Genomic DNA, 23,825 nt, shown 5'->3' on the forward strand with positions numbered 1-23,825 from the left:
TTCATTTTAACTTGTTTCTTTATTGTCTCTGCATTTGTAAAATGGTTTAATATTTACAGATTTTTTACAAGGAAACTGTCAGTTTCACCCAAAAGATCTTCCACTTCAACATGGAAACGACTACTGTAGCTGTACATTAACACAATTATGCTAAGCTAATAGCATCTGCATGCAATTCTGACTGTTGGTTACACTCAAAATGCTGAAATCATTAACTTTGTTCAAGTTAATACAAGATCAGCTTCATTTCTGCCCTAAATGCCTAATGAGCTGCATTCTGAAAGTGAGGCACGAGAACTTCAAGTGAACCAACTAAAGTACAACTGTAACATCTGAAAGGCAGAAAGAAAGATGGGGTTTTGCTTCTTTTCTTTGTGCTCTTGTTAAATGCTGAAAAAGAGGAACCTTCTATTAGCTAAACAGTTTCAAGCTGGGTTTTTTTTGTATATGTGGTGCCAAATAATCAGAATGTTCTTCTAGATTCTGATAACCTGAGACCTACCTGCCCAGGGTCCCTCCGGCCTGTGTATAGTATTTGTTGTAGTCCAACCGCAGAAGCAGCTGAGCCAGATCTGAGTTAATTTGATGGTTCCTGACACTCGAGAGGATTTTGAACAGCAATGAAGACTGACGTCTGAAGCCCTGGAATTAGAAATGCACAGTTGCGGATAAAAATACTCATTCGTGTTTTCTAAAGTAGGTGAGGAGGCGAGCGGCTCCACCTTGACCAGGAGGTCCAGCTGAGCAGTTCCCCTCTCATCGAGTGGCGCCATGCTCTGGCTGACCATGGAGCAGAAACTTTGACACAGCTCAAGGATCTCATTCAGGCAGTGGAAAACCTGGGTAGAGAAGAATTCATTAAGTCCAGAAAGACAAACGGCAGCTTTAGCAGTAAGGTGTAACAGGTGAGGAGGGAGCCTACTGGCTTCAGGAGGATGAAGGACTGGGCCAGCAGGTTGCTCAGGAAGTGGTCATGAGCCAGTCTGATGCTCTCAAAATCTCTGGTGGAGTTGATCTGCTGAAGCAGCTGAGAGAACTGAGACTCCAACACGTCAACCTGCACATAAACAGCAGCAGATCACCTCAGTGACTCTTCCAAACAGACGCCTGTCTGATGAACTCAAATCGTGGAGAGATTTCAAAGAGTTGTCCTGATTTTAAAAGCTGTTGCTGATTAAATGAGAGTGACATCTATAAATAGGTCTTCAAAAGGTTCAATGTGGAGCCATCTATTGGTTTTTGGTTGGTTGTTAACACGGCTATGCACAATTGCTGTTGTACAGGATCTATGTTTTGGCAAACCCAGAAAGTCTTACCTGTAGGTAATACTGCAGGTTATCAATCAGGAAGGCCATGTGGTTGCGTAGTCTCCACTTCACGGCGTCCATCTGGGTGGATTTCAAGTGTTTCCTTTGCATCTGGAGAGCCCAGCAGTGCTGAAGTTGAGACTGCACTCGACGAACGCTCAACAGGTACCTGAACACAACATTGTACCTGCAGCAACGAGCAGAGAGCAGGTGACGTGCACAGCCAAAACGCCTGACTGGACGGAGCATATGATGGCGAGGACATACTTCTCCAGGACAGCAGGTGTGAAGAGGATGTGCAGTGGCCACTGGACCTTGTAGGTGAGGCCAAGGGCTGCCCAGCCTGTGGGGGGGACTTCACGAGGAGATGTGTCCTGTGGTGGAGTTGCTCCATCTCTGGGACCTGTTGCCTCTAGCAATGCAACAACAACAAACCCACAATGTGCAGAAGATCACCAGAACACAGGTGGAAATCTGTGACATCTGGTTCTAAACTCAACAATTGTGACTTATAAGTTTAAAATTCCAACAGCAATTTTGATATTGATGCAAGTCAGTGTTAAAAGCTCTATATACATCTTAGGAACCGTTCCAAAAATTGTTGGTCCATTGCATGCACAGTAAGTAAATGAAAATTCTGAAATAAATCTTCAATTTTGAGGAACCATTAACGACATTTCTTTTTAACCAGAACATAGTGGCGTTGTCGTTTCAGTTACACTACAGATCCACCAGGTGGCGGTCGACCCACCTAAAGATGAACGTCTCGTTTAGTTCTTACCTTTGCAGTCTTTGCCCTGGTAGTCTATGGTGAGGTGCAACAGAGGAAGGAGGTTGTCATCGTCCAGGAGAACCTTATGAGCCGCCTGCTGAAATGCCACGTTTACATCTGGAAATGCAAAGCACAGGTGAGAATGTCAACATACATCTGCATAAGGGGCGAAATCACAGATAAATCAGGTCAGAATGTTTGAATGACTGGAAGTTACTGATTTTCATAGGCAAATGTAAACTCTCCAGCAGCACAACAGAGATATCACATCAGTTTACATGGTAAAAAATACTTCTGGCTCTATAAACTTTCAGTACGGATAAGAACGTGACTGACCGTGCTCAGTGACGGCTGTTGGAGGAGTCTTCAGCATGTGCTGCGCAAGGTCGATGAAGACCTGGTAGAGCTCTCCTCTTCCCAGCAAGTAAAAGTCTTTAATGATCTGTCAGGAGTTGAAACATTCAATTCACACATTTTGCTACTCTTGATTTGCCTATGAACAGAATGGTCAGTGGCAAAACCTTGAGCTGTTCGAGCAGATCAGACTCCTCCACCATCAAGGTCCAGAGATGCTGTATGTCAGGAAGAGTGGGAAGTCTCACTTTAGCTGACTGCTAATGCAAGCTATGTAAAATAGTTTTAAAAAAAGCACATGAGCTCACCTCTGCCACCGTACTCCTAATGCGATCAATCAAGTTTTCGAAATCCACCAGGCTGAACAGAGGCTGCTGTTTGAGTTTGTGCAGCTCTGTGGCAAATGTGTCCTCCTGGTGCTTCAGTATGGAGCCTAAAATAAACAATGCATTTAATTCTTTCATGATGCAGATGCTGTAGCATCATGGTGCCTTTGGTACTCAGATCAAAATCTATGTAATAAGGACACCATTTGAATTAAAAAGTTTAAAAGAAATCAAATTTTATACTACATAACTACATTTGTGATATCTTGCTAAGAATAACTTTGAATAAACAGACGGTTAAACAGTCCTAACTCGTGCTAGACTAGGTTACCGGCTCGAGATGGGCCGTGGGTATGGTTCTCAAACATCTGGACCGATTCTCCAACAAACAAGATCTTCTCGGCCACTCTGATTGGGATGTAAGAAGGCAGCATCTCAGTACGCAGGGAGAACTGCTGCAGAGATGGTGCCAACATGTTCTCCTCCTCAATCAGCCTCTGCACCACAACACAACAACACGTGTCAAGATACGGACAGCCCCCGATGCAGCCGGCGCCCCCCTCAGGATGCTCACCAGGTCCTGCAGTTCTCTGAGCTGCTTCCCACTCAGGCCTCCCAGCCCCAGGTCCTCTTCCTCCTCCTCCTGGTTGGCAGCAGCTCCTCCGGCGCTTGGCCCCTGCTTCACAAAGAACTCCTCGTTCTGGTCAAGCAGCAACCCGTGCAGCATCCATGCTGCCAGCTGCTTATACATCACGCCATGACATACAGCGAGAATCCTGCAAAATACAAAACAAAGAAAATAACATATAAATAACAATAATGATGAGTCGCCAAAAAGTGTTTCAGTTGTTCCAGGCCAGGTTTGCACACTAAACACAACACACACTCACTTTTGTAACGTGGAAAGTGAGACGAGGGCAGATCTCACATAGTCTAATTCTCAGAATGTGAACATAATGTTACTTACTTCTCTAAAGCCATGCGTACAGGCGGAAGCCCTCCACAACTGTGCTTGTACACCGTCTCCAGGATCTGACATCCATGGATCTAACAGGAAAACAAAGTGAAACTCTGTGTCATCCTCTGCAACACTCTTTCATGTTCCTGTCTTTTTTTGTCTGAGTAATCAGCAGCACACGTAATTGAAGCTTTGTGGTTTAACATCTGGATGAGGAGTGCTGGACAGGAGCCTCTGTGCTCCTGGTGATGAAAACACTCGGAAATGATAAAAATCAATATCTTGACGTCAGTGGCTTGTAATTCACTGCAGACATGATTCTTGTCTCGGACAGATCCCCCTCTCAGCAGCAGGGGATCAGTATTAATCTACTTAATGTAGCAGACACATCTGTGCTCAACACCTGTGGCATCAGTATGGCTGAACAGTGGATCTGTCTCACTCCAGACCAATTTTCAAACCAATAACAGTTTTTAAAGATTCACTCATTATCCTTCTTAGACTTTATTGTAGTATTTGCAAAATGAATTCCATGATTACCTTCTGAGATTTAATCGTTTCTACGACCATCATTACTGAAGGAAACAGCAGCTGAAACTTAAAACAAAAGAAAGCGTGAGATCAACATGTAAAGACTTTCAGCTGTTGTCTATTCTCTTTTACCTGATCAAGCTTGTAATTCACATGAGATATTGTCAGATGTGGATCTCCAAGGAACTGAAACATACACAAGCCTTTAGTTAGGATTATTCTACATGCTTCAGCATTGTTCCCTGTGAGCGACACCATCTTTTCACCTCTCGCTCAAGGTCCAGCAGGGCTTGCCTATATGGTTGCAGCATGGAGTCCAGACCGGTGCAGAAAGCCCGCAAATAAATCCCATGAAGTACCGTCTGATTTTGCTGGTTCATGTGATGTTCCTGCAGTGTGACAGTGGAGAGCAAAACAGTCTCAATGGGGGCATATCATGAAAACTCAAACGTAGGAAAGATAAATCCTATCTTGTGTTTAGAATTTAAAATGTTGACTTCCAGAGCTTCCAACAGCCACTCACTTGTTGATGCACATGGCCAGTGTGTTGTTCAATGAACTCGGTAAAGCGCATGTAATCAGAACCCAGTTTAGAGAGCCTGTTAAGGACACTGGTCTCACTGGGGTGAAGAAAAGGCAAGTCCTGGGAAACCTGTGGGGAAAACAAAATGTTCAACACTCAAACTAAATAAATGTGTGATATTATTCCAGTTATGTCTCTTTTTCTGTGGTAAACAGAATCAAATGGGCAACAAATACTGGAACCAAACTATCAGCCCTCATTTTATCTTCTTTTAGTTACTAGTTACATGTGGGGTTTTTTAGGGTTAGGGTTATTCAAATACAGTACTTTTTATTTTTTAATGTTTGTGACATTGTACATTAGCTACAATCCATCCAGTGGGAGTAATTATATGTGTAAAAGCTCAGAATTATATTCAGTTTGAAGGCAAAATGTAAAACTTTAAATTAAGTCGCTACATAGATAAAAGGTACTCTTACAAATGCATCATTAAGAGCATAGCCTGTGTAAGATCTCGCAAAATAATGTTAAAATGCGGGCGTCAGTGTGGCGCTGAATGGTTGTTTTACCTGCAAACCTGTTCGCTTGTTCCATGTGAAAATCGTCCCAGGGTATCCGCTTAACGCCAGCAACAGCTCATGAATCATATTGAGGATTATTTAGGAGCGGTAATTGGAAAATACAGCGTACTTGACGCCATTCATCGACCAAAACAAATTACCGCTCTTGAGGTCGCACTTTGACTACGTTTTTACGCAATGCATCACGGGATGAGCATTAGTTGCTAAACGAGGCAGCTGCTTTTGCTTTGGAATGTAACGGAATTAAAAGTTATACTCATTTTAATTTTGCAATAATTTATATGTTATATGTATCTCACGTATTCTATCTGGATACAATTGCCTGTAGAGCACATGCAAGCAGAAGCGAGTGAAAGTTAGCATGCCAGTCCAGTTCCACTGCGCTTCTGGGAAATGTAGTCGTAACAATGTATCGTCTCTTGTGCGTCATCTGACGACCATGTAGTTAGCTAGGAACACATCGCAACGAAGACAGCCTGGTATGTCGTTGACAGTAGTTAAATTTCATTTTAATTGGCATTTTTCGAAATGGCTATGACGTTAGTATTGAACAGATGTGGTGATGATCGCCTGATATAATTGCTAACAACGCCAGTCGATTAGATTTGGTTTGTTTCACTTCACGGTAGTTGCTAAAGTTAATGTGTGTATGGCATTTTTGGAATAATTATCCAACTCTTTTGCTTCGATGTTCTAATTTAAAGCCAAGTCCACTACACAAGTCTTAGATGTTAAACCACCGATGCGTTTGCCTACAACTACACAAATGTATCTAAGGAGTTTGTTGGAGTAGAAGCCTTGATTCAAGCTAACTTCGGTGCCACTCTCGTTGAATAACTACTGCGCCTCATCGAACGCACATTCTCTTTATAATTGCAGGGATGGCGAGGGAGGGGAGCGATAAAGACATTGTTTCCGAATATTTGGCCCAGAACCCGCAGCTGGCCCAATGGGTTGACACCTTCAGGGGCTACTGCGAAACCAGCAAACAGTGGTCTGCCCGGAGAGAGTTTATCTTGAGAAACATGGAGAACTTCCCGACTGTGAAGCCAGGAGCGCCCAGCAACAGTCTGGACAGGCTGCTGTCTCTGTCCATGGTGTGGACCAATCACGTGTTCCTGGGCTGCAGGTGAGACACACAATCAGAGCTCAGTTATAACCTCCATGCAGCAGAGGTCAGAGTATGAAGATAATGGGTCCTTGTTTTCTCAGCTATCCTCCAGCTGTGATGGCTAAAATCAAGGAGATGGGCGAGGGGATCGTGGTCAAAGATGCCCCAGACCACAGAACAACCATCGATGGAGTCATGGGCAAGGGAAAGCGGACAGCCACAAATGGTACACCATTGTTCGGGCTTTATAAAACTGTTGCTTTCTTTTTGCTTGTAAGTGATTGAATGGATAAAATAGTTTGAATTGGACAGAAATGCTGCATAAGTTAAAGAAGATGAATTAACAGGCATATTTTGACATGTTGCTGTTAAAAGAAAGTGACTTAGTATTTGTATGTGTGATATGTTGTAGAATGCGTGTGATCATAAGCAAGAAACTATAAAATTCTCAACTTTACTCAGAATTCATGGTTTGGTGATAGTCATTACCGGTACATAATAATTACAGCAGCACTCAATGACAGTGAAATTCTCCAGTCCCGCTCCATCCAAAAAATAAACATGTCTCTAACAGGATTTCTGACTATTTAACCTGGAACTGTGTCCTGTAATATCATCCCACTGGGGAGGATTCTAATTTATAACTATAATGTTGGGTAAAAATTCAATTTCCTCACGGGGATGAATAAAGTACACCTTAATCTTAAAATAAATTGATTCCCCCTGAAAATACCACTTTCTGTGATACAAGCACAGAAAAGAGTCTATGTTCTCTCATATGCCAACATCACCCCAGCACAGAATAATTGAATCTTGAGGTTGCGGTGATTATGTTGAAGCTTTATTGCACCCCAATATTTTCATCCCTCGGCATTTGTAGTAAACCGCTGATTCTTCATCCAGTGACTGTGCTAATCATTTCATTGCCGAAATAAGACTAAAGCATTAAAATATATTCAATGCTGCTTTTGTTTTAGTAAAACATATGGGCTGATGTATATGTATGTATAAATGGTGCCCATGAATGTTACTACAGCATATAAATCTCTGACAACAGAGGTTTTAAATTCAGTAATCGGTAACTTTGGCCAGATGTTTGGGCTCTGAAGCTGTAGTTCAATCTTGACTTTGTCCTGCTGCCAGCAGGTCTGTCAGATTTGTGATAGTGGTAATCTCTCACTCATTAGCCACAGCACCTTCGCTGAATGTGTCGGGTTTGTTGATCCAGTTGGTGACTGGTTTCAGCCTTGTTTTGAATGTTGGCATTGAGCCACATCATTTTCGTAGCTTAGCTTTACCTGGAATAACCTTCACATGTGAAGTGCTTCCTTCCGAGCTGTGTGAGAGCCGAACCAGGTGGGACTATGTGCTCTTGCTTGTTATTGAGCAGCAGTAGTTTATTTCAGGGTTGCTCTGTAATCACCGCCTTGTTCTGTGTGCTTCACTCGCCCACTCTTGCTTCAGAGTCCGTATCCCTCATCAGATGTTTCTTTGGCCGCTCACCGCTGTTCTACCATCTGTTGTCCGTTTCAGACAGTAATGTTGAAGGCAACGTGAAAAAAGCCAGAAGTGACCCTAACGAGGCCGAGGGTCGCCCTGCGGGGAAGGTGACTCCACGTCCTACTGCTCAGAAGTGGGGACCTCCTCCGCAGGCCCCAGCCGAGCACCAGCCCTTCTTTAACCGCCTCTACAAGGCCGTGGCCTGGAAGCTGGTGTCGGCAGGAGGCTTCGGGCCCAACCTGGACCATTTCGAAATCCTCCGTAGCTGCGTAGAGTCGTGTAAACAGACCTTGACCTGTGTGTTTGTGCCACTGAAGGACATCGCGGGCCTCCCCACTGGCAAAACACAGAGGGACGGCCACGTGTGCGAGATCCGCTGTCAGACTGTGTACATGGGCACCGGATACGGGTGGGACGAGTCTGCCGCTAAAGCCATGGCTTCAAAAGAGGCCTTAAAAGTGTTTCAGGGGAGGAAAGTGACTGTAAAGATCTGCCGGCGGAGGTACAGAGGGAGGGACGTGGAAGACCTCATGCTGCTGGATGAACAGCCCCGGAGCCAGGGCTTTCCTCCCGCCATCAGCTACCCTTTCCAGGACGAGCAGCTTGACGCTTCTTCCTAATCCTGACTGATGCTGACCTTTGACCTGCTGGGTTGCCTGCTGAGAGCACAGACATGTTGAACTACTGAAGACCACATCGGGACCACATCCATCACTGCACTTCCCAGAATGGCCACACTGTGGGTTCGTTTCTGGGAGGCATCGGGAAGAAAGCATCTTTTCCTGAACCCACGCTTTCTGGATGAGGAAAAGATGAACAGATACAGCTGGAAAACACAATGTTCAGACCAAAAGTAAACAGAATTAGACGGAGCCTAGAAATGTGTTTGCTACCTGACCCATCAGCGTATCCCTCAGTGTGAGGCAGGACTCCTAAATCTGCACTTTGACCGCACCAATAAAGGCGTCATAGTTCTGGTACTGTAGAAGAATCGGTGGCATTACAGTCGTCTTATCAGGATTACCGTGTGTACCTTCCTCTGTCCATTCCTGTCGTCACCTGAGTCCATCTGTTCTTCATCCTCTCCTTTATATTGTTCATCGGTTAAAAAAGAAAACTTCCCACGGACAAACCTTTGACTTTTGTGGTGGTTTAAAGGTTGAAAACCTTATTATTATTATTATTATTATTATTATAATTTTTTTTTTAATTCAGTACTTGAAAGAATGTTGACAACCTGCGGTGCCTGTTTGACAGTCTCAGCAATCCCTGCCAGGCTTGTGTGTTTGCCATAAAAACCCTTTTTAATTTTTAATAGCATCCAATAAAGCTCACATTTTATGGCCCTTAACATTGATGGAAGTGTATTTTTTATGACATTAGTTGCTCTGGACAGGACTGAAAATTGATTTTTTTTTTCTCAGTTTTTTGTTGTTTTTTTCTTTTTCAGGGTTTCATTATTTCATCTGATGTTTTTGAATGGAAGAGATGCTTCATGTTTGGGAACTTTCTTTTGTCCCCTTTTCTGGTCTGATTGAAACAGAACCAGTTTGTGTTGAAGAGCTATCATCCACCCCTCCCGGTTCCTGTGTGTTTTCATCACTGCTCCTGTTTTTTCCTGTTTCTTAAGGAACGTTATTCAGTTGAGTAAAGTTTGTCTCCACCTGCACAGCTTAATGAGATCTGTCACCTCTCGCCAGCTCCCAATGCTGGAGGACAAAGGCAGATGTTGAAGCGCGTCGACATGACTCTGGCTCTCGTTAGCGGTGCCAGTTGAGGCCAACTGAACGACCCGCTCCTTTGTTAATGATGGTTGAATCTCTTGCTGCTGAACTGAGATGATCTCCGACGTTCTCAATGCCAGAAAAATCTGTTCCTGAGCTGGGGAGAAAGAGGGTGGCGCTTGTAGAAATATACAAATGCTTAACGTAAGAAATCCTCATTTGTTGGTTTTCATACTGAAATGACAGTCGTAGGAGCACATTTTCAACACATCTTGTTCTTGGCCAAGGCTTAAAATGTTCAAAGATATCACCCAATTTGATTTTTTTTCTTCATCGGCTTGAAATTGTGAAATATCTGGATTAAAAATGTCTCTGATATTTTCCTCAATGTCATGTTTAGAACACATTGGCTATTGTTGACACAATAAAAGAAATAAAAGTTAAATTGGTTTCATTTCATGGATTTTCATGTTTCCCAATGACGGGCTTGGCGGTCCCAACTGTCACCGCTAGATGGCGATGATGTTTTAAATTTTCAATACCAATTATTTCTCTTTATACATGTCAAGTGGCTGGTTCGTTTAGAAATAAAGAGTGAAGTCGTGGCGAGGCGCCCTGCATCAGTTCTGATACGTAAATGTAATTGGCCAGTTGGTAGTTTGGAGTTTCTGGACCCAAGATGATAATACGGCAGTAAAGCATGGTTTCGGAGTCTCCCTCTGAATCGAAGACGCACTGAACAAATGCAGAACGATCTAGGAATGATTTCTTTATTTTCTTTTTAAATAGGCGCATACATGAGCCAAAGTTAGATTTTTTTGGAGGTCGGAGGTCACCGCTGCGACACCACCTTTGTTGGCGGGAGGTGCTAAAGGAAAATTCAAGTACATCCATGAGGGCATTTAATTTACATTCTTTGGAGAAAATATCTGGGGAAACTCATATAGGACCATTTTATGGGTTCAAATTCATGCGTTATGTGGCATTTGGTCCACTTGTGGCCCATTTTGTGACAATACTCTTCTTCAGACACTTTTTTTTTTTATGATTCCTTCTGACACCTAATAATTATTGGTAGTTCTTTGGTTTATTTTGCTGGTTCATTCTATCATCAGTCCTTAGCAGCAGGCGGGTTGTTCCCAAACAGGCTGTTTTCATTTTCATTTCTTTAGCTGTAGCAGTGATGAAATTTGTCACTTCACCAATCAAGCAGATGTATTCACACACCAATCTTTGCTGCCCTGGTTTTCGGAAGAGTCAACGTTCACCAGTCGTACTCCAAATTGTGTCATTTCACCTGCTCCGCACCTCCATCCATCACTCTCCTCTTCCTCTTTCTCCTCCTTCACTCACTATTTCCCCCCTTCATGGTCAAATCATCACACCCCAACGAACCGTTCCTGACGGACATATCGCTGCAGGTCTGAGCTGTCACAATGTGTTGTTTTTTTTGGGGGGGGGGCTGGTATCCATGCGTGCAATCTCTCTCAATATTGGAGGCCGTTCCCACAGGAGCTGGTGGTAAATCCTGCCTGTCTGGAGAAAGTATTGCTGCTCGAGATGAACAGCCGTGTTCCTGGTTGCCCAGTGGGTTTCTCTTTTTTACAAAGTTTGACTTACGACAAAACGGTCTCGTTGATCTGTGTTTGCTCTTTCAGCCCCTTTTGCTCAAAACAGATTAGAAATATTTACGTCAGCAGAGTGAATCGCTTCAAAGGGGAGAGCAAGAATCTCTTTCCTAACTCTGTAGGCCAAATTTCTTTATGGAGCATATTTCAACTCAGCATGTTTTACATTAAAACAATGAATTAATTAGTGCAGTCCTCAAAAATCAAGCACAAACATCAGTGATAGTCTGAAGTTGCATGTAGAAGAAAATAAATTACAGCATTCAGAAGGAAGATTATTGAACATTCAAGGGCTCAATTTAGGAGTTTGGTGAAGTGGAAAGAAAGGAGTGGGTAGAGAGACGAGAAGGTGAACGGATGAGTCATAATCTCACTGAGTGTGTGTGCGTGTGTGTGTGTGTGTGTGTGTGTGTGTGTGTGTGTGTTTGTGTGTGTGTGTGCAGCTTTGAATAGTTGACCTGATCCAGACGGTAAGGTGCCGTTGAGGTCATAGCAAATACAGACATGCTCTGATTGCTAATCTCATCTAATTAAAATACTCTTCCCACACACACACGCGCTTGTATGGTATATTTGTGAGGACTTTCATAGATGTGATGCATTTCCTAAGCTCCTGAGCATAACCCGAACCATCACAAGTAGCTCCTTAATCATAACCCAAGTCTAACCTCAACCTTAAAACCAAGTCCTAAAAACAGTCCTCTGAAGCAGTTAGGACCAGCAAAAATGTCCTCAGTTTGCCAGTAGAATATATATTTTGGTACTCAATATGTCACAAATGCAGGAACACACACACACACACACACACACACACACACACACACACACACACACACACACACACACACATACACACACCCTGACACACATCAACACTTTATCCGCTTGATCCATAATTGATCAAACAGGGAATGTAAAGAAAAGCAGAGCGATGTAGAACATGACATTGCTGAGTGGACTAAAGAGTCTGGAACATCAGTGAGGAGTCCAACAAAGCAGTAGCGATCAGACGATCCGTGAGGAGATGATCAATTAGGCAAATCTGAGGGTTTTCTCACCAAATTAATGTCATAATTCTAACTAAGAGGTATTTCGACCCTTTGCTTCAGTAAAATTAAACAAGTTCCGAACATGCCTTTACACTAATGCAGCCACACAATGTCTTAGAAACAAGCGAATAATTCAGTAAATCATTGTTCTCTTCTTCATTGACTCAGGGAGAAGAGGATCATCATCAACCATCAGATGGCTTCTAGGGCCACAGTCAGGGGTTGTGGAGCTGGCTTTGACTCCTGTAAGGTTGGCTAAAGAGCCAGGTAACTTATCGAACTCTGCAGCTAATAGATGCTAATTAAAAATAGATGTACTGGACCCTCCATAACATCTCTTTTTACACTTTCCATACACACCAGTGGCCACGAGGACCAGTTCGTGACGTCAGAAATCTCCTTACGTGGTACTGGAGGTGCATGAAGTCCATATGCAGCCTCACTGGACCCCAACCAAGTCCCCAATGAGGGACCCACGTCAGTGAATCTGCAGCTATTGTCTGAGCTACTAGTGTTATTTCAGTCTTTAAGCTAGTGCCAATTAGAACAGAACAGAAAGAAGACACGGCCACTCTGCTGCTTTATAAAAGATGATCAGCACTTTATTCATGTCCATAAACCACAAACAAACGTTCACCTGAAACATAAACCAGAGGAGTTGCTGGTAAGAATCTGCGGCGTGTTTGTGGGAGCCGACGGAGCTGATTTATAACCTTACACGGAATGATTTTTAAATATTTACAGGGACTTTGTGGTAGAATCTTTCTCTGTCCTTCACAGCACGAGAGCAAACCTGCGTTTGTGGAGTGGACGCCGCACCGCTGCGCTCCGCTCCTCAAGCCGCGTCTCTACAAAAATATGACATTGATCACAAAATAATCGAGTGACAAGTTCTTTTCTCCTCCGTCTCAACCCTCTACATTCGCCTTCGGAGAGGCTCATAAGCACTTGAGCAGGAAAAAGTTGCAGAAAGCTCCGCGGGGGCAGTCGCACATCTTCCCGATCCGAGCGCCTTTTCTCACGGCGCACTGCTCCCCGACATCACACTGAGACAGAGACGACAGCACCGGATTAGTTTAATACACAGACAAAACACCAGATATGTGCTTTTAAAACCCCTCCGGGTGCAATACCGTCGGGACTTGGCCGTACTTCCTTTCCCACATTGGCAGACGTTTAGCCTGAAGCTTTTCCAGAACTTCTTGGAGAGCTCCGAGCTTAAGGAAACATCGCAGTGTGGATTATTATTATTATTATTTTTAAATCTCAGAAATGTAATCTTCCGTGTAAAGATATAAATATTCCGGACGTCAGCCAGAAAAAACGGGCTTGTCGAGTTTTGTTTAATTGCAGATGAGAGATTTTTACGCAGTTCATCTAATCGACATTATCACAACAAACGTTCGTTAATACGCACGTGGGTTTGCTGAAGCTGCATCTAAAATCAAAGGCTTACCCAGAAGTGCCAGGAGCAAACCTTACCAGTTGTTTCTCGCTGGTCAGGTTCGGACCTTTAGGGTAAAAGTCCCGCAGGGCTCTTGGGCTCAGCTCTTCTTCGGAGTCGGTGACCAAGACTTGTGCCCCGGTGATGCTGGAGAGCAGCAGCAGCAGTGCGCAGAGGAGCGCTCTGGAGCTCTGCGCGGTGCCGGTGTGCGCCATCGTTTGGAGCTTCGCACGTCTCAAATAGCCTCTCCCCCCCGCGCAAACACCTTTTATCTGACTTCTGCCATCTGCTCGCTCCACCTTAGTCTTTGGCTTTTTCTTTTTTATGTATATTTTGTCATGCGTAACAGCTGCCTCCGGTGAGTCATCTTGTAAAAGTTGCTGGGCAAAACAAGCCCGAAAAAGTCAACAAGCATAACAAAAGCAGCAGCGCAGCGAGGCGTCGCTGCTGATAGAGAAAACAGATGCATGGGCAGAAACTGACTCTCAAACAGATGGCGCTTCTGTCACTTTTGATTCCCAAGTCTGGATAATTACAATTCTGGGTTCGATCCGCATTTAAAGTTGAAGGAAATCATATTTCAGATGACGGCGCTCCAGCCTCCCGACGCCCTTTATTCACGCAGAGCAGAAACTTGCCATTATTGCGTCTGCTGTTGTGTTTTAGCATGTTTTCTTGTGCAAAAAGATTTCAAATAATCGGTTTTATGCAAAAATGTACTGCTTGCTGCTTTGTGCAAGAAGAATCGTTCACAGTTAAAATAAAAAAAGTATTTCCCCTAATAACATCCAACAGACATAAGCAGATATTCTTGCTGAACTATATTAAATGAATGTGATTTATCCTCACAGCTTTTCAACTGTTAGCTTGTTGCTAATTTAGAATATAAATTTTTTGATGTAGTTTCATGACAGAGGGCGATTTGAGTTGCTTTAACCTTGGCGAACCTCCTGAGGCCTTGGCGAACCTCCATGCTTGGCCATTGAACGGCTCAACTCCATTCAACATTGAGCTTGTCTGGGTCTTTCCAAACAGGAGTCCACCGATGATGCAGAAATTAAATAGCAAAAACACCTACAGGTCTGGCAAACGGGCGGCGCAGGTAGCAAGAGCCAGCTGGCTAACAAGCTTGAAGGTCAAGCTCACACAACCATCTCAACCATCTCTCCTTCGAGAGGAGGAGACGTGTGGCGGCAACATCACACCCAGAGTTGAATCTCTGATCTGATTCGAACTGCAGCGGCCTCAGAATGGTGTCATTTACCTCCCACACAGGCAACAGCAACAGTGCAGCCTGTTGTTGTATCTATTGTTTTGTTAATCCCGAGCTTGTTTTGTCCGGCTCACTGCACCGATTGCATCCGCGGGGTCCATCAGCAGAGAAGTGGAAGGAAAGGTAATATTGTGCTCCCGGCTGCATGACTCATCTCTCTCCCTGATTCTCTAGGTCTCTCTTTCTTTTCCTCTCCAACTTTTAATGACCAAGAAACCAAGATTGCGTTCATCCAACAGGGCAGGTGATTTTATTCACAAACTGTCTGCTCATTATTATCAAAAGATTGACGCCCAATCCTTTGATTTTTACAGATAATCGCAGTCTGACAGTGAAAATTGTCAAAAACACATTAGCAGCCCAAATTTAAAAAAAAAATAAAATGTTGGAGTGTGTGTTGTCTTTGTTATTAACCGTGTGTGAACATTTGATCATTTTCCTGCTGTAATCTTTGTGAATCAACAGTTAATTAGTTTCTGCCCCACGAATTAATTAAACTGGCAACTGTTTAATGAGTTCCATTCCCAACAAGAGGCCACTACCCGCCGTGTGTTTGTTACTGTGGAAACTGCTTTCTTTGTTTTTTGGGCTCCTCTGAAATGTCTTCTCCTGTCATGACATCTCACCTCTTGATCTAATCTTGATGCTGTGACTTGAAATTGTTCAAATGTCAGCTGTTAATAGCCTGCCTGGGCCATTACCTTATGGGACGGACTCCACCTGCTGTTGCTTTAGTTTATTTAATATTTCCTGTGGTTGGGTGGTGGTAGCTCAGTCTGTAGGGGGCTGGTTCAAACCCCAGTGTGGACAAAACATGGAAGGTGTTCTGGTAGTAGGGGAAGGTACCGGAACACCTTCAGAGCGCTGCCAAGGTACCCTTGAGCAAACTACCCAACCCAAAAATGCTCACTGTTGACCTATCCAAGGGTGCACCCTGCCTTTGCCCACATGTGCCCCCTCCCCGTGACCCTGAAATGGCAAAAGACAAATTTCCTGTTATTTGTTAGCCTTTGGGTGGTGATTCTATCTTTAACATCTACTATGGGCTCTTTGAGAGCCGGATGTGTCCATGAAGACCTCCTCTTTCCTGGAATCCTCCTCACACCTTCTCTGACGATGGAGTTTCATCAGTGAAACCTGTAATGGTGAGATGCTGTTAACTGAATCATCCGTCTGAACCCTCCACTCTCTCACTTTCACATCACCTTTCTCAGGCCATAATGGAACTTCTGTGATGGAGCCTTGTGAATCCCATAATTACAGCGGTCCATCAAAAGAGACGGTCACCTTCAGGGAGATGTACCTGCTCTCTCCGCAGAGTATTGTTCCTGCAATATTGTCATACTTGACATTTGCAGGTGGCGCAATGAAGTTTTTTCCATTCACGCTACTCGGTGAAAACGCGGGACCTCAAAGATCTCCCGTTTTCGGATTTAAAGATTCTTTCATTCCCAGTGATACGATATTTCTTCTTCTTTCTTCTTGTTGACAAAGAGCATCCTGTTCCGGAAAACACCACTAATGGAGACTTGAGGAGCAGAGAGGGAATGAAGCGTGGACCAAGGGAGACATTTGCCTCGGACCTTCTCTGTACAGGCTCAGCGTCGCCTTTTGATTGGTCATTAGACCACCAGCTGGGTCAGGTGTTAAATCCAGGAGTGTCTCACTGGTAATTAGTTGGTCTCCAGTCTCATAAGTCATCACTGTCAAATAAGAGCATGATTAATGAGCATCATTACTGCTGTCCTGCTGTCAGGCAGCGTCACCTAAAGCTTCGAACTCCCTCGTGGATACAATTCTAATTATTAACACTTGAGTCATTCATATAGCTGTCTGTATCTGGCAGCTTTTGCTGCCCTGACTGACACCATTTTTTCATTTAAGACATGCATTGAAGTGTCCCCAACCTGAAGTTTATCTGCTTTACAACAGCAAGGTTTTGTTCAAATTTTTGAATGAAAAAACCTCATCATGACCTGAGGGTAATAAAGTCTCCGATGGAGTCAGCGTGGACGACTGACGTACGTAACTACATAAGCTCCCAGTTGGAAACAAGCAGAAAGACAAACATCTGTGCATCTGCTACTGTCAGAGCTCCATGTTGGACTGACACATTGCTGCCCGGGAGCTTCAGGATCGCCTGTTAAATCACAGATTCCTCCACAAGTCAATCAGCGGCTGCTACAATGTGTGTTTAACGCATCGGGGGGGAAGCCTCTCTGTCCATAATTATACCGATTTGCTGAAAGGACAGCATCTTCATTTTCTACATCGATATCTAATGCGTAATTCGTTTTGAGACAGAGAATTTGCCAGGCTTTGGGCTCCAGGGACCAGAAGAGAAAACAAACAAAAGCAGGAAAGAAAAAGTTGATTTTTACATTCGGCGTCCTTCCCCTCCTCCTTGTCCGCCCGCCAGTCTCTAAACCTGCCTTGCAAAATCTCCTCAGGCACAATTTAAGCAGCCAAGCAGCGGCTGATTGCCTCCTGTCACCATGAATCCCCTCACTTTGTCTGCCAGGTTCATTCCTTTTATACACACCCTCTTTGGACTCTCCTGGTTTATTCGACACAGGCTGCATCATTAGTGCGTCTGTGGGCGTCGAGGATGATTAATGCAAAAGCTGTCAGACTGTGCCATTAAATCTGATGCTAGGCCCAGCAAGTCGCAAGACGCTGTGCACGTGGGCTGCCCAAGTCCATTTTCAAATGTTCGTCACGCTGCGGCACATTTCAGGCGCGCTGGAGGGGCTGACAGAGCTGCTTTGATCTACTCTGACTGGGAATATTGCATCTCCTTTCATAAAGCGAATGGATGTACGAGGACACGCCATCGTAAAAAAGAAGCCCTTTGGCTGGAGTTGTGCACGTATCCTCAGGAAAGCAGCCGCCCTGCCCCTTTCCCTTTGAACCCTGGAGATAAAGCCACAGCCCTTCAGCTCACTGGATCGGTAAATAACACACAAGTTGGCTCTGTCATCCCAGCATCCTGCGTCATTGTGAGGTAATTGTGGGTTGTGGGTTCTGGACCTTCTCTGCCCCCGTCAGCCTACACAACATTTATACTTAAATAATGCACAATGCGCTCGCTTCTGTAATTGCAGTGTAGAAAAACAGTCCAAGCGACTGTTGTTGTCTTTGCAGGGATGAAAACAGAGTCCCCCGTGGCCGCCGTCCTTCTGCACGTGTCCCGAAACGTGGAGACGCACGAAGGTTTACGCTGATTAAAGGGGATGTGAATCAGTTGCAGGTCGAGATGAAGGTTATCACGCATGTGGCCGGAGAGCATCAGCGCCTGATGCTGAATCAGCAAATACCTGCAGGGATTAATGAGACTCCAGGAACAATTGAAGGCACGTTACATAAGAGATGACTCATTAAAATCAGCGCGTCTGAGCCCGACTGGGAATTGAATCAATTCCAATCTTAGGTTTCAGTCATTGTCGCAAGCAGACACAAAGTCTCTGCCAGTCACTCAAAACGAGGAGGAAAACAAATCGATTCTCTCTGAACTCTTTCAGGCTTTTTCACAACTCTTAAGTGGCAACTGGAAGCGACAGCGAGGGGCGACGTGGAGCCAGAGAGGCAGCCTACCGGATGAGCCTCTTTTTTCAGGCCTTTTACGCGAACATGAAAATGCTTCATGACCAAAAGGGAATCACAAATCTGCCCACGCAGCAAAATGCAGGAGGGAACCGGTTGTTCACACCTGTACAAAAACGGTCCCCCGTGACAACCAAGGTCTTCCGTTGTGGCTGTAAAGGTAAAAGTGCGGGAAAGTGGGGCGCAGCCAGAAAAAGCTTCTCCTCCATCTCTTATGTCAGATCTGGCTCAAGCTTCTGCTTCACTTTGTGACGTCGCCGCACATAAAAGGTATTACATAAATTCTTTCCCCCCTCCTGCTCCTAATGCTCGACGCCTGAAAAGAGTCACCATCGTTCGACATTTGGTCATTACATCCCCATGGGTGTAAAAACAGCACGGTCGGACTGTCCTCAGGCGGCGATGGAGGGCAGAGTAAAGAAAACTTTGCTGCTGTAACAAGCACAGAGCCTGAGGACGGATTTGGAGATAAGAGCGTGAGGAGAAAGATCAGATGTGAAAAGAAAGAGAATTCTCCTTTGGAGAAAATCCCATTTTTTCCCCTCGTTCACACACATTTTTAGCAGGTTTCAGCATCGCTTTTCTTCCACAGTTGCCACAACAACGGCGTCAGTTTCATCTCCACCAGTCTGAATACTAACAATTACACTAGCACACACGTCAGGCTGCGTGAGTCTGAGTCGGTTTTGTCCGGATTCTTGTTCATCTCACAAGTTCTTAACGCCTGCAGAGTCAGTGGATCGCCCAGACGTTTTAGGAAACTTTCCTTTATGCCCAGGATTTCCTTTGTTGTCTGTGTCTTTGATGTCCAGCTCACAGCAGGAGGTCAATCAGAGAAGAAGGAGATAAAAGGCGTTGTGTTTTACACCTCCAGGTGAGATCACCTGACATCCCAAAACGGACTCTATTAAAATAAAATCAACACATTTTTGGGCAAACCTTCATCCTCACCCTCCTTCTAGTTCTCCTCCTCTTCCTCATCCTTCCTCCCCAACAAAGCTCCACATCAGGCCTGACCTTCAACAACCTCTACCTCCTCCCTCAGCTACATGTTTAATGCATTGACAGATACATGGGACGTGTTTCTGTCCACCCGTGACCGCCGCAGCTTCTGCCCCCGTCCTATTTTCAGCGCGTTGGTTTGCAGATGGCAGCTGTAAAGCGAATTTTCCACTGGACCTTTGCACAGACGAAGCTGCCTGTAGGGAAATAATAACGCCACTGTTAGTTTAGTGAATCGCACCAAATGTCTCACCTAAGTCGTGTCCACACTCAAAAGGTAATTTGTGGATTTCTTGCACAGTTGGCATCATGGGAGATCCTCACATTTCCTTTTTTTGGCCCCACTCAGCCACCAGAGGCTCAGCTTGTCAGCCTGGTATTGGAGATAAGTCCAGTTTATTCCTGTGATATAGGGAGCAGCAGACAGCCTCATGTTGGCACCCAGACTGGTCTTATCTGGACTAAAAGGAGGTTCAAGGGAGAAAGAACTTATCGCCAGACCAGAACTTGATGTTTCAGCTTCTTTCATAGAATCTACGATGCATTTGCAGCCATTTTGTGGTTTCCTACACATAAAACGATTTGTTTCTGCAGCGGTCAAAATTACATTTCCTGTCAATTTACCTCCTTTTAAGCATTTATTGCTGCAGCAATGACATTCAAACATTTTGCTACTGTAACTTATTTGTGGTAAACAAACGGCATCATGCAGAAACGCCCTGCTGAATGTTTAGATTTGAACGCCTTGGCATGGCAGCGATGGAGAGAAATACAACAAACGTTGTTAAAAAAAACAACCCAAACAGATCTAAAAACATGCTACTGCTGTATTTAAGGACACTGCATTTGTTTATCAGGCCAAGTTAATCCAAGAACAATCTCATTTATTCAGAGTGTGTTTCAGCATTAAAACCATCACCTGTTGACCCAGCAGATAACTGAGATCTGGTGGAAATGGGTACAGTTAAATACTGCTTGTGTGGTATTTCCACAACCTGCTCAGACTACCTTGATCAAACATTCATCCTCTTTATTTCACACCATTGTATCACACACACACACACACACACACACTTGCAAGTCGCAACACAATGACCAAACAACACCAAAACTAATTAGAGTTCCTAAATAATTAATCCTGCAGCTCAGCTGTTATTAGAGTTGTTGTAATGACTCACATTAGTCATTCAGCTTTTCTCTGACCAAACGATTGTCATTGTGTTTGACAGTCAAACTAGAATAATGTCTCAGTTAGGAAATTACTTCAGGCCTAAAGGTCAATAGTGACCAGCATTAATCTCCTGGTGGATAAAACGTTACTGGTGTTGGATTTTACCAGTTAGGAGGGGCAAGAAATTACAAAGCAGTAACACGGAGAGCAACATCTTTGTCTTTAAAGAGAAAAAAAAGAAAAAAGTAGCAAAAATCAAACATTGAGTGACAAATGCCTTAGGAGCCTGCAGGAGGTGATCCATGAAGCTTTTTAGGGGCCTGAGCCTTGCCTGAATCCAACTAATGTAGGATCCCAGGTGAATGCCTCGTCTAACTGGTAGGACGAAAATCTTCCTGATTTTCATCCTTAGTGGACCGGATTTGATCCTTGGTTCGGCGCCTGCTGAGCTTTTGTGAAGAAACAGTGCCATCTTCTGGTAACACCAACAATGACGCGTCATAGCGGCAGCAGGCGTTTCTGCGCAGGTGGGAGCGCGTGTACATACCTGAAGTGGCCACGTGTTCACCTGTACGGCTTTTGGGGATATCGAAGCATTCCTACATTATTCTTTTGAGCTCCTTAGTGATTTATTTTCAGCCGGACTGTCGGGTCTGTTTGCAAATGAAACGAATCTTATTACTATCTCGGCAGAAATGCAATGTTTTCCTTGCCTGTAGCTTATTGACAAGCCTGATGGAATTATCTGCAATCTCAGCAGAACTCCGGAACTGGGGATAATAATGGCCGTGAACAGCATTATAGATGATGTGGAAGGGGAAAGGAGTCCTGAGGAGGTTGTTGTGTTTGGATTCCACCTCTGCTCAGTCCTCACATCCTTGATATTGAAAAGAATTCCGCTGCGAAATGAATGATGGATCTTTTTCATAAATTTCATGGCTTGAAACCGAATCAACAGGTAAATAATCCCAATCTGTACTTGTTGACTTTGACTGATCTTCACTGATGTTCACTTTATTTCAGATAGAATTCTCACCACATTAAAGATCTGCCAGGTTTCAAAGCAGCAACATCCTCAATATTCCTTCCTGCAGATGAAAATGTTGGTGAAACACTTCAGTGTGCAGCTCCTTAATCCTCATTTGTGCCTCGGACTAATTAAATCTTTCCCCTTCAGCATTATTGGATCCAAAATACAACAAAGATGAATGTAATTAAATTGGGTTCGCTTAAAAAATAGAATAATAAAATCAGTGATGTCCTTAAAGCCTTAAAAAGCTGCAACGTGCCGTTAACATCTGGTTCTTTCTTTCTCGTGTTTTCTGAAGGCTCTGTGTCTTTCCCAGATGTGACCGAACGTTTGTATCGGCGTCACCAGTAAAATGACTCTCAAACTTAACGAGCTCCCCCTTGTAGATCAATTATTCAATGCACCCTTTGATTGCGTGAAGCTCATTTAGGGGGTCTAAATGGGAAATCAATTGTTAAAGTGTTGTACTTCTGGGCTTCTGCGTCAGTCAGTCACGGGGTTAAAGGTTAAAGGCTAACAGCCAGTCTTCCAGAGGTTACCCCTGAGAAAATGATTCTAAATTAACACAACAGACGGAGCAGAGCGGCGAGTAACATAAGCCAACTCTGGAGATCGCGCCACACGTCCCCGAGGGGACATAAAAACATGACCACGGCGATGACAAAGCAAGGTTCTCGTGATCACTATTCACCCACAAAGCGATCAGACATGCGGAACGCCATTGTGACGGATCAGATCGCCTGATGGAGGCTTTGCTGATCACTACAGATAAAGGCTTGACAGCAGGGTAAACCCTGAGCCGTGTGGCCTGTGCATCAGTAAACGGAGCTGAACCGCCTCCTGTGGTGCATTTATTCTAGATTTTTGGGTTTCCTCCACATTTTTGCTGCCACAGCTAGTGTCAGATTGTCAGAAGAGCAAATCTATATTAGTTTTGGGTGTTTTTATAGGTTCACAATAGTTGTGCCTCTACATGGCTACGTGACCCCGTCTGCCATCTTCTCTGCTACAACCCAAATGGAAGCTTGTGCTAAGCAGACCTGGACACTGGCGACATCGTCCATTCACTATTGACTCACTTTTATTGCAGGCTGAATTGCTGCGGGCAGCGAAGGAGGGGACATTACACTTCCCTTTTTCTTCTTTATCTGTTTCCACAAGCTGCAGCGAAGGTTCAAATGAGCTCTTCACTCTTCCACGCTTTGTGGGGATTAAAGCTCCTGGGACAAATGAAATGCAGGTCTATCTGCCAGCAGCAAGCCGCACACATCCATCCCATACACTCGCCTTTTAATGAGCTTTCCTTAAATTATTATTTTTTAAGCTTTTTCTCACAGCTGGATAGTTTTTTTCCCCTTTGATGACTCACGGAGGATGTGGAAATAAACTGTGAATGAAGTTCTTTTATTATGAGCTGCAGATGAATGAATACAACAGTGGGGAGCATAAAGCTGGAAGAAAGGTCACCTGTAACAACTCCAACTTTCTTCCAAGAGACGGTTAAAATTAGTTGGTTTCTATGTCTCCATTTAAAGAGTTGAGGAGGCCGAACCGACAAGCTCCAGGAGATCATCACGGGGATGATTGTCAAACAAAAAAGAACAGGGGCCAGAAAATGTGTGGGGTGATGCAGTTCTGCTGGCTGACTTTTTAAAATAAAAGGATTAATTCTACAGGATCGACACCTCCTGCTTCACTGAGGGCTGAACAAACATAAAACAAGCTGTGACAACCAGTAAGAGGGCGGCCTCTTGTTCTTCATCTTAGTAAATTTGAACTGCTTTATGTAAGCAAATATTGTAGGTAGGAACAGAATTATACTTGCAGAACACAGACAAGTGTTGATATCAGACAAAGACTATTGAACAGTTTCTAAAAAGCACCAGATTGGTGTTTAAAATATCTCTATACTCAGAATTGAACACAATGGAGCCGACC

The 23,825-nt window shown here is 44.2% G+C and overlaps 3 protein-coding genes across 4 annotated transcripts; 1 reads left to right on the forward strand and 2 right to left on the reverse strand.

Moving 5' to 3' along the window:
- Positions 1-4: 4 nt before the first annotated feature.
- On the reverse strand, positions 5-5,527 carry tubgcp4 (tubulin gamma complex component 4). Its single transcript, XM_003969741.3, has 18 exons — positions 5,341-5,527; positions 4,772-4,900; positions 4,515-4,637; positions 4,381-4,434; positions 4,258-4,314; positions 3,727-3,806; positions 3,334-3,535; positions 3,091-3,256; positions 2,742-2,866; positions 2,601-2,651; positions 2,416-2,521; positions 2,089-2,196; positions 1,575-1,719; positions 1,317-1,494; positions 923-1,057; positions 723-839; positions 503-642; positions 5-390 (listed from the first exon to the last, which is right to left on the reverse strand). The coding sequence occupies exons 1-18, from the start codon at positions 5,416-5,418 to the stop codon at positions 384-386; spliced, it is 2,001 nt and encodes a 666-aa protein (XP_003969790.2). The 5' UTR covers positions 5,419-5,527; the 3' UTR covers positions 5-383.
- A 172-nt stretch (positions 5,528-5,699) lies between these two features.
- On the forward strand, positions 5,700-10,139 carry cdkn2aip (CDKN2A interacting protein). Its single transcript, XM_011609824.2, has 4 exons — positions 5,700-5,831; positions 6,232-6,481; positions 6,565-6,689; positions 7,997-10,139. The coding sequence occupies exons 2-4, from the start codon at positions 6,234-6,236 to the stop codon at positions 8,581-8,583; spliced, it is 960 nt and encodes a 319-aa protein (XP_011608126.1). The 5' UTR covers positions 5,700-5,831; positions 6,232-6,233; the 3' UTR covers positions 8,584-10,139.
- A 2,802-nt stretch (positions 10,140-12,941) lies between these two features.
- cart3 (cocaine- and amphetamine-regulated transcript 3) lies at positions 12,942-14,501 on the reverse strand. Of its 2 annotated transcripts, none has more exons than XM_003969743.3 (3): positions 13,847-14,111; positions 13,498-13,581; positions 12,942-13,410 (listed from the first exon to the last, which is right to left on the reverse strand). In XM_003969743.3, exons 1-3 carry the CDS (start codon positions 14,021-14,023, stop codon positions 13,303-13,305), a joined length of 369 nt encoding a protein of 122 aa, XP_003969792.1. In that variant the 5' UTR covers positions 14,024-14,111; the 3' UTR covers positions 12,942-13,302. The 2 variants fall into 2 exon arrangements, with proteins under 2 accessions (XP_003969792.1, XP_029702614.1); XM_029846754.1 differs by having other exon boundaries at positions 13,352-13,410; positions 13,821-14,501.
- Between the last annotated feature and the right edge of the window lie 9,324 nt (positions 14,502-23,825).

This window comes from Takifugu rubripes, chromosome 13 (assembly GCF_901000725.2).
Source record: "Takifugu rubripes chromosome 13, fTakRub1.2, whole genome shotgun sequence".
Taxonomy (NCBI): Eukaryota; Metazoa; Chordata; class Actinopteri; order Tetraodontiformes; family Tetraodontidae; genus Takifugu; species Takifugu rubripes.

Coding starts and splice junctions, on each gene's coding strand:
- tubgcp4 (XM_003969741.3), bottom strand. CDS start 5,418: ATGATTCATGAGCTGTTGCTGGCGTTAAGCGGATACCCTGGGACGATT. Junction 4,638..4,771: donor CTGGCCATGTGCATCAACAA/GTGAGTGGCTGT, acceptor GTCACACTGCAG/GAACATCACATGAACCAGCA. Junction 3,536..3,726: donor GTACGCATGGCTTTAGAGAA/GTAAGTAACATT, acceptor TGTATTTTGCAG/GATTCTCGCTGTATGTCATG.
- cart3 (XM_003969743.3), bottom strand. CDS start 14,023: ATGGCGCACACCGGCACCGCGCAGAGCTCCAGAGCGCTCCTCTGCGCA. Junction 13,582..13,846: donor TGACCAGCGAGAAACAACTG/GTAAGGTTTGCT, acceptor TGTTTCCTTAAG/CTCGGAGCTCTCCAAGAAGT. Junction 13,411..13,497: donor AGTACGGCCAAGTCCCGACG/GTATTGCACCCG, acceptor TCTCTGTCTCAG/TGTGATGTCGGGGAGCAGTG.
- cdkn2aip (XM_011609824.2), top strand. CDS start 6,234: ATGGCGAGGGAGGGGAGCGATAAAGACATTGTTTCCGAATATTTGGCC. Junction 6,482..6,564: donor CACGTGTTCCTGGGCTGCAG/GTGAGACACACA, acceptor TTGTTTTCTCAG/CTATCCTCCAGCTGTGATGG. Junction 6,690..7,996: donor AAAGCGGACAGCCACAAATG/GTACACCATTGT, acceptor TGTCCGTTTCAG/ACAGTAATGTTGAAGGCAAC.